General features: G+C 34.0%; 1 protein-coding gene across 1 annotated transcript in view; it reads left to right on the plus strand.

The window, feature by feature from the left end:
- The window catches only part of TOGARAM1 (TOG array regulator of axonemal microtubules 1), a gene marked incomplete at both ends in the record, with an annotated part of 77404 nt that overhangs the window by 24722 nt on the left and 38378 nt on the right, over window positions 1–14304 (plus strand). The window contains 5 exons of the mRNA XM_079700438.1: window positions 1783–2076; window positions 3389–3651; window positions 5870–6102; window positions 8905–9005; window positions 12886–13038. Coding sequence (XP_079556564.1) covers window positions 1783–2076; window positions 3389–3651; window positions 5870–6102; window positions 8905–9005; window positions 12886–13038 — 1044 coding nt within the window. The remainder of the gene's footprint in view (window positions 1–1782; window positions 2077–3388; window positions 3652–5869; window positions 6103–8904; window positions 9006–12885; window positions 13039–14304) is intronic.

The raw sequence follows: 14304 nt of genomic DNA on the forward strand, positions 1-14304 counted from the left end.
AGATATTGAAAAATCCTTGCATCCCTGGCATAAATCCCACTTGATCATGGTGTAGGATCCTTTTAATGTATTGCTGGACTTTTTTTGCTAGTGTTTTGTTGAGGATTTTTACATCTATGTTCATCAGTGATATTGGCCTGCAATTTTCTTTTTTTGTGGCATCTTTGTCTGGTTTTGGTATCAGTGTGATGTTGTCCTCATAGAATGAGTTTGGCAGTGTTCCTTCCTCTGTAATTTTGTGGAATAGTTTGAGGATAGGTGAATTGATAAAACTCACCTGTGAAGCTATCTGGTACCAGAGTTTTGTTTGTCGGGAGTTTTAAAATTACTGACTCAATTTCAGTACTGGTAATTGGTCTGTTCATATCTTCTGTTTCTTCCTGGTTCAGTCTTGGGAGATTATACCTTTCTAAGCAGATAAAACATGATACAATGTAGTGTTTAAAAGCACAGGCTTGGGAGCCAGAGTGCCTGAGTTCATATCCCAGCTTTATAATTTCCTAGTGTGCGATTTTTAGCAATTTACTCTGTCATTTTTTTATCTATAAAATAGGAATAGTACCAACCCCACAAAATTGTTGTGAGGATTAAATTAGTTAATGCATATAAAGTACTTGGAACACCACCTGGCACATAAACATTAGCTCAATAAATATTAGCTCTCATCATTGTCATCATAGTCTTCATCATTATCATTATTACCATTATTGGATTAATTATCTATGTAGAAAATCCAAAAGGATATACAGAAAACTATTAAAATAATAAATAATTTAGCAAGGTTGCCAAATATAAAACCTGAAAGGAAAGGTCAATAAAGCTCCCAGACACCAGCAACATTCAGAAAATGTAGTTTTTAAGAAAGATTATAGTATCAACAAAATGCGTAAGTATCTGGAAATCTAACAGAAGATTTGCATACCATTTATTATGAAAACTAAACTACTTTTTTGAGAGACATGAAAGAAAGCCTGAATAAATTAAAAGAGATCCTATATTTTTAAACAAGGAGACTCAGTGTCATTTCTGTCAAAATCTCAACAGGATCTTTTATGGAACCTGACAGGCTAATCCTGAAATTCATATGAAAGAATGGAAGACCAAGAATGGCCTAGATAATTCTAAAGAAGATCAAAATGGAAGGAGACAACATGATTACTAGAGTTAACACTGCTGTGTGGCATACAGAAAAGTTGTTACGAGAATAAATCCTAAGTGTTCTCATCACAAAGAGAAAATTTGTTTTTCCTTTTTCTTTTCTTTTTACTGTATCCATGTCAGAAGGTAGATGTTCGCTGAACCTATTTTGGTAATCATTTCACAATGTATATATATATATATATATATATATATATATATATCAAACCATCATGGTGTATGCCTGAAAGTTATACAGTAATGTATGTCAACCATCTCTCAATAAAACTGGAAAAAAAATGGAAGGAGACTCATCCTATCAGCATGATGATAAATAAAACATTGTGGTGCTAGTGCAAGAACAGACAAAAAGACTAAGGCAACCAATAAGAAGCACCTAAGAATAGACCTAAATATACATATGGGAGATTTATAGATGAAAGAGAAACGATGCGTGACTCAAAAAGTGGCATTGGGAAAACTGGACTACCTATATAGCAGAAAGTTAACTTAGGTCTTTACCTCACATCGTACAAAAATATAAATGCCAGATGGGATTAAAAACCTGAATGTGAAAAGCAAGAAAACTTAAAACTCTTAGAAGATGTGTATAAATAAATTACATTCTCTTTTGTTTTATTACAGTTTATGCTAGCCTAAATTTTGGCAGTAAGACACAGCAAACATTTGGTAGTCAGACAGAATGTACTTCATCATACTCTGGTCCAAATCCAAGTTCAGGAGGCTTCATTCATCTATCCTATCCTCTCTCATCACCTCGAACTAGTCCAAAGCACACGTCTCTTACTGTATCTCCAAAGAAGTCCCAAGATAATTCCGTTAATTTCTCAAATTCCTGGCCTCTTCAAAGCTTTGAAGGAGTTTCAAAGCCAAGTCCGCAGAAAAAGCTTGTCAGCCAAAAGTCATCTGATCATACAGGTATACATGATGGTAAAAATTAATACTTTGTTCAAATTTATTTGTATGTTCGAATAATTACTTTGAAGTTTGGGTTGTTAGATCTTTAAAAGCTGGTAAATTGTGTTTTATTTCTCTGAATTAGTAAATATTTAAGAAATTTTTAACAGAATGTTAAATAGATCAAATGTGTAATATAAAATTCAATTGAAATTCCCATTTCTTTTTTTTCTTATATTGGCACTTCAAAATCCTTTTTCGGAACTAAACAAATAATAATGCTTTATAATGTACATGAACATGAACAGCCTGAGATCCTACTAACAAGTTTTAGCTTTACAAATATAAAATATCATTCATATATTTACTATAATGTCTAGTATTTATTCAACATTTATTGACTACTCTCTGTTAAAATTACGTCTCTGTTAAAATTATTTTGATGGTTTTTCTACTACTTGTTATTAACTAAAATATTCTTTTCTTAACAATAGCCCAGTCCAAAATCATAAAATTAGCATGTTAGCTTACTTAAGACAGATTCAGTCTCAAAATAAGAAGTCTATTAAAGGCAAGCCCCATGTCCCAAATGCTTTTCTATCCCTAGCCCCTGAGGTCAGATATTTCACCTTTAAACTACCCTACAACACAAATGTTCCAGTTTATAATCATAAGGTCAATTTATTGCATAGTCAGCCGATTTTATTACTTTCTCTTAGCACTGTCTTCATTCTCTTCTTTAATTTATTTCTGTATTTGTCTTTTCCTCCAAAATCAGATATTGTATTGAAAGCTGAGACATTATTCAACTTGTTCTCCCTAGTGCCCAGTATTACTGCTTTGCACATAGTAGTCATTCAAGTGTTGCTTACATAGTTATATCAAGCCAGATAATTAACCCTTCTAGCTTATTACGGACTTTACAAGTATTAATCATGATGATGTGTATGAAGAAATTTCATGGAATTCCCTGGCGATCCAGTGGTTAGGACTCCGTGCTTTCACTGCCAAGGGTGCGGGTGCAATCCTTGGTCAGGGAATTAAGATGTCACAAGCCATGCAGCGCGGCCAAAAAAAAAAAGATTCACTTGGTATATAATATTTTTATTTGATATGAAAGGATTTTGGGTGGTCCATTTTTGTTATACTTGTTAGGGGACACTGATATTTTTATCTCATCTTAAGAAGTAGCAATCTTTATTTCTAGTAAAATATAACGTGCTTTTTAATTTAAAAACACCTAATCCTAAACACTTGTGATTTTAATGCTATTGATAACTGTTTTTCAACTTGAAGCCGAAAAAAAAAAGTAAAATATGTCTTTTTCATGCAGGAGAAAATTCTCAAGAGAAACCTTCTCCAGTTCAACTTACACCTGCCTTGGTGAGATCACCATCTTCCCGACGAGGCTTAAATGGGACCAAGCCTGTACCTCCCATACCACGGGGTATCAGCCTTTTGCCTGATAAAGCTGATTTAAGTACAGTGGGACCCAAAAAGAAAGAGCCAGAAGACATTTGGAAGAGTGAAAAAGATAGTCTTAAAATTGATCTTTCAGAATTAAATATCAGGGATAAAGATTTGGATCAAGAAGAGGTTAGAACCAAATATTTTCAGTAATTTTTAAATGCTTGTAATTGTCTATAAATAATAGTTGTTATTTAAGGAAAAATCAAGTACTTTTTATCCCATAACATGGTGTCTTATTTGTAAAAATATTTTATGTTCACAATAGAAAACGTAGAAACTATAGTGAAGTATTAAGAAGAAAATTCATCACACCAAATTCCACTACCCAGAATAATTTATCACTGTCACTCTAATGTCTTCCCTTCCAGTATTCTGTGCATATATTATTCCTTTTCAAATTAAAAGTACAGATAATATAGCAATATACCCATGCACTAACCCCTACCAAATGAACAATTTGTCGTTTTTGTTTCCTACTTTTTTAATAAAAGAAACATAACATAGTTCCCTCCCCAATCCAGTTTCTCTTTCCTCTTCACTGGAGGCACCACTGTTACCATTAGTTTGTGTGTTTTATGTACTTTTTATATTGATATAGTAGTATTTTGATATATTTATAATGTATTCATATAATTGATTTTGGCTTATTTCTAGTCTTGCTATTGCAAACTATGCTGCAGTAAACATTCTTGAGCATGTCCCTTGTGCATACGTGCAAGTTTATTTATCTTTATGAAATTGACATCATATTGTATTTTCATCTTTGAATCCTAGATCACTCCATTTATACTATAAAAATGTATTGCCAATATGATAACTCTACATATTGATTATGCCAGAGAAGGGATGTGGCTGCTATGTTACTTTGGATTCAGAGCACTATTTCCACAGATGCTTCCTTTTTATCATTTCAGTTTGCCTGATGTCAGGTTGAAAAGTGTTTTACATTAAATATGTAAACTGAAACACCCAATGATGATATTTTGTGGTCTTATTTTAGCCTGTTTTTAAGACGTAAGGCATCATGTACTGATAGTTTGCTCAAAAAAAATTAATGCATATTCATTTAAAAAGCATTTCTTTAACATTAAGCATGTGTAAAACTAACTTATAAAGAATCAAAATTGGTTCTTAATGAACTAATTAGTCATTCCAACTTCTAATGGCTTGTAAAATCTTTTCTTGTTTTTTTCTTTTTGCTTTTGTTTTTCCAGTCATAGTCCAGTGGTACTATGAAGGGAATTTATTTACAGGAAACAAACTTACAGAAGAGGTATTTTCCTGTGTAACTCATAAATTTCATCTGATCCTACATATTGTTTTTTATGATAACTTAAAAATAGTCCTTTTAGGGCTTCCCTGGTGGCGCAGTGGTTGAGAGTCCGCCTGCCGATGCAGGGGACATGGGTTCGTGCCCCGGTCCGGGAAGATCCCACATGCCGCAGAGCGGCTGGGCCCGTGAGCCATGGCTGTTGAGCCTGCACGTCCGGAGCCTGTGCTCCGCAATGGGAGAGGCCACAACAGTGAGAGGCCCACATACCGCAAAAAAAAAAAAAAAAAAAAAAAAAAAATAGCCCTTTTAGTGGGTACTTGAAAGGGTAATTTCTTTTTTATAATTATTAGTAAATATAGGTGGATACTAATGTTTTTGGATATTCAACCTTCCAAGGATTTACTAGGGAAGTGGCTGTACTATTGAATCAACTATTATAATTGTTATAATCAAAATATAAGCAAAACACAGCTTATGTATATTTCTGAGTTCCTTAATTTGTTCAAGGCTCTATTCCCAAACTTAATATATATGTGATAAAGATCTCTACTCTGCATTTTTATAAATACTTGTCTTCAGAAGTTACATACGATGATCTATTATTCTCTGAACTCTAACACTGGCAAGCTTGATGTAAACTTCAAATTTAGAAAGCTGATTACTTTTTGCTGAACTTCTCATAGAACTTCTAAATAGCCACATCAGCACACTATTGACCTAAGGTTAGATGGACCTCTGTGACTTCAACTGTGCTACCATCTGGTTCAGTGATTCACCTATGAATGAATTTTTACAATATATTAGTCATTGTACCCAGTGCTGGAAATACCATGGTGAATAATATCTTGAGATCCTTCCTCTTAAGGAACTTATAACCTAGGAAGTTGTTTATAAATAAATACCTGAGTGATGAAATCTGTATTTATACTATGTACAGATATGTTTACATCCATCTTGTTAGTATTGGATTGGAGAGTGGCTAGCTAGGTATAGTTATTGGAGTTTGAAATTTAAAGATAACTTTTACTTATATAATTATTTTGTAAAGTTAATTGTTTTAATTTTTTTTAGATGCAGAGCTCTCTTAGGTCCCTTCGTAATAGTGCAGCTAAGAAAAGAGCAAAACTGAGTGGCAGTACTTCTGATCTTGAAAGCCCTGATTCTGCAATTAAGCTCGACTTGACTGTGGACTCTCCATCTCGATCTTCCTCTCCAAACATCAGCTCTTACAGTGAAAGTGGAGTTTACAGCCAAGAATCTTTGACTTCTTCTCTGTCAACAACTCACCAGGGGAAGAGAATAATGTATTTTATTTTTTGATATGTTAAATGAATTCTGATCTGTAATTTGTAGTCTGAAGCTCTAATATCATATTTTAAAAAAAAACTTTAAGACCATTTTCTAGTTTTTGAAACGTTGAAATACATTTAAAAGACAACAGAATATTTACAGATATTACCTTGGTTGGCTTTGGTTTGGGGTGGTGGTGGAGAGACAGAACACAACCCCAACTAAATTAATATAAATCCTAGTCCCAAAGCCCCACTTATTCTTATGCCTATCTAAGATTTATTCTAATATTCCTTGTCCTTTAGCTCTTTTCTGTATCATTGACTCTTTGACGATTGACCAATAGCTGATACTACTGTTTTCGTTTAAAACTCAGCACCAGTTTCCTCTAATCGATGGATAAATTCCACCCAGCCATTACCCAACTATTTCTTATATTTTGTTATTCCATTATCTTGTGTGAGTTTAGGACTCCATGCAGTAGCTTTTGCAGCCCTCTTAGGAGTTTCCTTACCACAGCAGTGCTAGAATTAGAGTCCTGGTCACCCCATACTGACAGCATAGCAATTCGACAAACTTTTCCAGATTACCTCAGTAAACTTTTTTTTTTTTTTTTTTTGCGGTATGCGGGACTCTCACTGTTGTGGCCTCTCCCGCTGTGGAGCACAGGCTCCGGACGTGCAGGCTCAGCGGCCATGGCTCATGGGCCCAGCCGCTCCACGGCATGTGGGATATTCCCGGACCGGGGCACGAACCCGTGTCCCCTGCATCGGCAGGCGGACTCTCAACCACTGCGCCACCAGGGAAGCCCCCTCAATAACCTTTAAATCGTAAACAGTGATCCTACCTTGATTTCTGAAAATCTCTGTGACCCTATTCTAGAATTTTGGGGAATCCTTTCCCTCTTTATTGTATTTTATTTTATTGTTAAATTTTATTTTTTTATTTTATATTGGACTATAGTTGATTTGCAATGTTGTGTTTCAGGTGTATTCCTCTTTATTTTAGACAAAAACCTAGGAGTAGAATTACTAAGTCTTGGGTAGATGGACATTTAACTTTTTAAATAAGTGCTAAGCAGTTTTCTAAGATGCTTGTGCAATTTTATACTCCTGTCAGCAATGTATGAGAGTTCCAGTTGTTTTACATCCTTATTAACCTTTGGTGGTGTCAGTCTGTTTAATTTCATTTTCCTTTGATTTTATCCATACCATGTTTACATATAGAGGTAAATATTTAAAATTAAATTTAAATTATTTTTACTTAAGTGAACTAGAACCTCTAATAGGTAGAGATTACATAATCCAAGGAGAGATGATGTTCTGTTGAACATTAATATAAAAGGGTTTTTTATTTCAGCAGTTCATAGAATTAAACCAAATTTTTGTGTCCCATTGTGAGAGGTCTGTCTCATTCCATGATTTCCTTTCCCACATTTTTTAGCTGAAACAGCAGCTTATTTTGCAGTTGGAAATTTTTTCTTACTGGAAATTCCTTTGTTGTAATTACCTATGTAGAGTAATGCAATATATTTACAAAATGAATTTGGAATGGCTGTGTGGGCTGGTGAAGCAATTATGTTTACATTAAGTTACCAGACATTTAAAATATATACATTTATCTCTTAGACCTAAAGTTTTTCCTTTATCTTACATGAATGTGAAATTTTATGTTACATACTCTTACAGTTTCAAGGTTCTGTAAGTAATCTGGAACGCAATTGGGAAGGAAAGTTCATTTTATATTGTTGATATAACATTTAGAATTCACTATTCGCAATATTGTTTCATAGTTATTCTCTTCAGATATTAAACTCCGTGAGAAAGGAGTTCAGTATACCCTCATTTGTGGACTGAATTATCTTTAATGAATTTAGTATTTCCACATTTTATTTTATTAGTTTAAGAGCAATTATTCTCAACCAGCTTACATCCTGCCTTAAGAATCGTGGCCAAAGAAAGTCACTAGTACTTCTGCAGAGCTTTCATCCTTATGTGGGTTGGAAAGGAAAAATTATTGAGAACCACTTTCTAGAGACTGAAGTATTTTCTTTCATCTAAGTCAAATACCCTCAATATAAATGTAAATTGACAGTCATCTAGTCTAGAGAAATTACTCTTTTAAAATATTTAACATTGATTTCTCACTAGGCCAATTAACAAATATGCCTACCCAACTACTAAGAATTGTACTCCTTTGTAAAATCTCTTCTTAATAATATCCATCACTGACTTATTGGCATTTTAGCTCTTACTGATTTTAAACAATTCCCTTTATGTACAGACTTAATATTCTTCAGTTTACTTTCTTTGTGAAACAAGGCCTGTAGGCCTTTATAAAGTCAAGAAAGTATGGCAAAAAATAGTCCACAAAGACAGCGGCATTTGCTAAAACTCACTTGTTGCTGATCTCTTATAATATTATTAAGTCCCTATTTTTATATTATGTATGAAGGTAGATAATATACTAGATGATTAGAATCATTTGGCTTAGTTCTGGAATGGACTGTCTTTGGGTCAGGTTTTTTTTAATCCCCTTACCCAAAGAAAGATTAAACAGCACAAATTGTAGTGTCTTCATTTCCTTTGGTAATCCTCTCATGAATAATTAAGGATTGACCATATGTTGAAAAGGTTGGAAGTTCAAAAGGTGAAATAGGAATACCAATAAGAAATATTCTTAGCCATAGTTTATCATACTTGTTGCTGCCTCACTATCAAAGTTTAGTGAGTTAATAAAAGTATAGAGAATGTTTGAAATAAGAATGCTGAATAGCTCTGGATCTTCAATGTTTATTGAAATTTGTTTCATTGTAGATCAGACATATTTCCAACATTTGGATCAAAACCTTGTCTAACAAGACTTTCTTCTGCAAAGAATAAGAACTCTCAGGTAGCTGAACAAAGCCCCAGTGCAGGTATTTATGACTGTTTTATAAATATATTTTATAGAAAGTATGATTTTTAAATGATTAAAAAATGATGGCAAATGTATTTTAGATTTAGAATTTTGTAATTACTAATTAAGACTAACCATCTTCTTAACTCCTTAAAAGGCCATTTTGGCAAGAATACTTATTATTCTTGGAAGAAAAAATACTTACCTGAATAATTGATACCCCTTAAACCCATAAGTTACCCGTTCTGGCTCCTACACCAGGACATTTTGATTTAATTGATACAGAATGTGACCTGGCCATCAAAATTTTTGAGAACTCTCTAGGTGATTCTAAAGTGCAGCATAGTTTAGAAACCACCGGGGGCCACAAAAGACAATTTCTTTTAAAAATAATATTTAACTAGTGTAAATATCTTGTGTTAAGCATTTTGCAAACTAACCTGGAAATCACTAATTTATAACAGCAGTTCTTAGAAAATAGATTCAGGTATTAGTAATAAATTAGAAAAATATTTGAATTCTGATCAATTTAGGATGGGAACTATATGTTCTTCTTTATGATTTGTAAAACTATTGAATTATGAATTAATTGTAGCAAGTTGGGATATGATATTTATTTTTGCATGATCTCAGTGTGAAAGTCCTAACAACCTTAAGGTTTACCTTATAATTACTTTCCTAAAAAGCTGTGTGTGTATCTAACTGTTTGCTAAGATTTTAAATTTCTTCCTCCTAAATATATCTTAATTTCATCTCTTTTTAGTTCCCACTATCACTCTTACTCATTTTTTACCTAGCCACCTAACATTTCTCTCCAGCTTCAGTCTCGTCCACTTACAATCCCTTTCCCATAATGCAAAACTGACTATATTGCCCAGCCTAAATTTATTCAGAGCATTCTTCTTTGATCAGAGCCGTGCAGACATCTCCAGCTTCATTTTCATTTCCTGCTTTGTATGTTGTGATCCACTTAAATCAGACTACCTTCAGTACCATTTCCTATCTCTTTGCAGTTGCACATACTGTTTCTTCTGGATGAACTCTGAAATCCACACCACACCCCATTCAGCTGTGAAAACAACTCAGTTGCTTTCTCTGGGAAGCCTTCCCAATTCACAAATAAAATTCATATTACCTCTTTTGTAATATCATTACATTTTGCACTGACATTTTTATAGTGGTATTGCAATTATTTTACTTTTTTGGACTCTCAGATTCTTGATCCCCAGAGATTATTTACCCCTGATTGCCAACAAGTGCCTGTGATAATTATAAAAGCCCAACTCAGCTATGTGTGTCTGGTATACTGGCTTCCACAAAGCTTGTGTGTTAGACTAAGAGATAGTTATTCTACTAGGCACAGGAAGGCAATGTATATGTGCTTTGGAGTCTGAAAGACCCCAGCTGGAATCCCAGTTTGATATTTTAATAATCATATTCTTTCTCTGTGCAAGTTACTTAATTGCTTTGAAACTAGTTGCCTCATCTGATGATGTAAACCTTGAGAAGCGTGGTGAAGATCTAAGTATATAACATATATAAAGTACCTAGTACATAGTGGGCACTTGGTAAGTATTTGTTCTCCTAAAGGGGAAGACCCAAAGAAATATAATACATAAACTTATTCTTTAATTCTTTTTTAAGGCTGATTATCCTAATAAATTATTTATTACTTTACAAATAATTTTTTAAGTTTGAAGAGACTTTGTTGCCAGGTTGTATCTAGTTTATAAAAATGGAACCCTCTTTTGGAAGAATATTCTTGGAATTAGAAAAGGGTAGATTTAGAAAACCGAGATTTGAGTTTCCCTCTGACCCTAGTTGTATAACTTTGTGAGTCATTTAAATTTTAGTGGAGTGATAGGTCTTACAGTAATACACTCTTCTGTATGCGATGTTCAGTGTTTCCCAAACTTGTTTAATAGTCAGTGTTTCTCAAACTTGCCTAATCCTAGGAATCACTAGGAATGCATATAACATATAGGTTTTGGGGCCTCACCTTATACCTACTGAATCAATCTTCAGAGTTAGAAATCTGCATTTTTAACAAATAAGTTAGATATTTCTAGGATCAAGTTTTAGAAACACTATTATTGTATTTATTGTAAGATATTCTTGGTTAAATTTAATATGCTTCCAAAATGTTAAGTTGCTAATGGTTTAGGATTTTATAAATTTGGGTTTACATTTTTTGTTTATTTGGGATAGGGTTTGTTTTGTTTTCAGTAAGCAAGTGATTTCTACAAGTTTATTGTTGTTTAATTAGTGAAACATAAAAATGGTAATGCTCAGAATAAGGACTACCTGAAGATAAAAACAAAAATAGTTATGTAAAAATTATAAATTCATCTGTCTTCACATCAGCATTTTCAATAAAGATTTCCACATAGATTCCACTACTACCTACTATAGCACATTGTGCTGAATTTCCTGAATGTTGTTTTAGCAAACATTTTTCCTGTAGCTTTACGTTAGTATCAACTATTAATAGAAAGCATTTCCATCCAAAGCCAATATCTTTATGAGGCTTACTTTATGAATTAACTATCAAAATTAAGAAGAATTTAGAAAGGTATCCATGTTACTCCCAGAAGGTCTCTATCATTTAATAGCAGATATTTTTTAAATCTTTCTCAATGAATCTGACTTAGTGCCCTATACTCTGCAGTACTCTCTAGCCCAGTGGCCACCAGCCACCTCCTCTCCCTGCTGTCCTGTTTTTTTCTTTTTTTTTTTTTTTTGCGGTACGCGGGCCTCTCACTGTTGTGGCCTCTCCCGTTGCGGAGCACGGGCTCTGGACCCGCAGGCTCAGCGACCATGGCCCGCGGGCCCAGCCGCTCCGCGGCATGTGGGATCTTCCCGGACCGGGGCACGAACCCGTGTCCCCTGCATCGGCAGGCGGACTCTCAACCACTGCGCCACCAGGGAAGCCCTGTCCTGTTTTTATTAAAATACCCTCAACAGTATGAAAAACAAATTATATTTTATTGTTATTACTTAATGGTTTACATGGCAGCTATACATAAAAATGGATGGTGACTTAAATATATATTGCCTAGGATTTTCCATTTAGTAGTTTTGTGGTTTTAACAGCTGCAAAGTATTAGTATAGGGTGTTTAAACATTCAAATGTAGATTAAAATTTTAGGTATTTATTAAAAGGAGGCCTACATTAGGGTTTGATTTGTTTTTAACTAGGAATATAAGATTTGTATATTTGTGGTACACTAGTCCCTGAACTAATAACCCCTTTACATTTTCTTTATTCAATCCTCACAGAGGTTCTGGAAGAGCTACTACTATTATCCCCATTTTACAAATAAGCTTAAGTGTCTTGACCAGCTTCTGTCAGCAATTTAAGTGGCAGTGTTATGATTTAAAGCCAGGAAGCATAATTCCAGATTCTGAGCTCCTTTCCTATATAGTTTATTGCCTCCAAAGCCAGACCATGAGAGTGGGAGAAAAGAGAGAAATGGAGAATATAGGCCTCTCTCAGGAAGCAGTTTAAAAATTCTAGATTTAAAAAAATTCTGTTTTGCTGTAAAGTGTAAAATGTCGTTTAAACATTAAATGCCTGTCATGTTTTAAAAATATATATATTTGATTATCTCTTTCAAACATTGAATTTTGTATGTCATTGTAATTTTAAAGCTTCTTTTATAAAATGTGATAGTATGGCTTATAATAAATGTTTTGATCTGCTAGTAAGGTAAAAAGTATTATAAAAATTTAAAATAAGATAAAACTTTAAAAAATTACTGAAATGTTATAATTTTTAATATTATGTTATTGAACCTTTTTAAAAGGTTAGAAGCCAAGATAGATTTAGAGGAGAGATATGTACCTATGGTATTATATCATTCAAATAAATGTTTTTATGTATTTTATTTATTTTATAGGGATTACAACATCCAATGTAAGCATAATTGGTCAACGTGTGAACTATGGGTTTGGATGTGGTGATTTTGAAGATGATAGGTCACATGACATTTCACCTAGTGTTTTAAAGATACAAAATAAGGAACACCCAAGACATTATAAGCGTACAAAAGGTTAGTAAATTTCATAAGTTCATTTTTAAGATTCATTGTCTCTCTGTAAGCATGCCAATAAAGAAAAACTAACTGAGGATCCTCAGTTTTGAGATTTTTCTTCTTACCCTTCTGCTGCTGTGTTGTTGTTTGAATAATTTTGCAAAATAGGAGAACACATAGGTTCACATATTAATTTATGGTTTTTAGTCTGAGGAGCCAATGCAGGGAAGCTATTACCCAAGAGGTTAAAACTAGTGTTTCCCTGCTGATCTTTAACCCCAGGATACACACACGCATACACACACATACAGACATTTTACCGTTAAAATGCGACGGAGAAATCATGTGAACAAAGACTCCCAGGTGCCTACTTAGGTTGTAACTATGGAGTAAAACTGTGGAAACAGGAATATAATTTCCCTGTGGTAGAACCTGGGAAGCTTCTTTGTTATCACTAACCATTGTTAATAATTTACATTCCTTTTTTTTTTTTTAAACTTAGTAGCAAGCAGCACTTCTGTGACTGCTCTGTTTTTTTCAGAGATCCTATTTCAGCTGCATTTAAACTTTTTTCCTCAGGGTAAAGAGGAAGTGATTTTGTTTTGTTGTTGTTTTTTACTATTTGGGTATAGTTGCTTTACAATGTTGTGTTAGTTTCTGCTGTACAATGAAGTGAATCAGCTGTATGTATACATATATCCCCTTCCTCTTGGACCTCCCTCCCACCCATCTAGGTCTCCACAGAGCACCAAGCTGAGCTCCCTGTGCTATACAGCAGGTTCCCACTAGCTATCTGTTTTACACATGGTAGTGTATATATGTCAATCCCAATCTCCCAATTCATCCCACCACCCCTTCCTCCCTCCCCTGTGTCCACACGTCCATTCTGTACGTCTGCGTGTCTATTCCTGCCCTGCAAATAGGTTAATCTGTACCATTTTTCTAGATTCCACATATATGCATTAATACATGGTATTTGTTTTTCTCTTTCTGACTTACTTCACTCTGTATGACAGACTCTAGGTCCATCCACCTCACTACAGATAACTCAATTTCGTTCCTTTTTTATGGCTGAGTATATTCCATTGTATATATATATATACACCGCATCTTCTTTATCCATTCATCTGTTGATGGACATTTAGTTTGCTTCCATGTCCTGGCTATTGTAAATAATGCTGCAGTGAACATTGGGGTGCATGTATCTTTTCGAGTTATAGTTTTCTCCGGATATATGCCCAGGAGTGGGATTGCTGGATCATATGGTAGCTCTATTTTTAGTTT

Source organism: Hyperoodon ampullatus (assembly GCF_949752795.1).
Source record: "Hyperoodon ampullatus genome assembly, chromosome: 3".
NCBI classification, from domain to species: Eukaryota; Metazoa; Chordata; class Mammalia; order Artiodactyla; family Ziphiidae; genus Hyperoodon; species Hyperoodon ampullatus.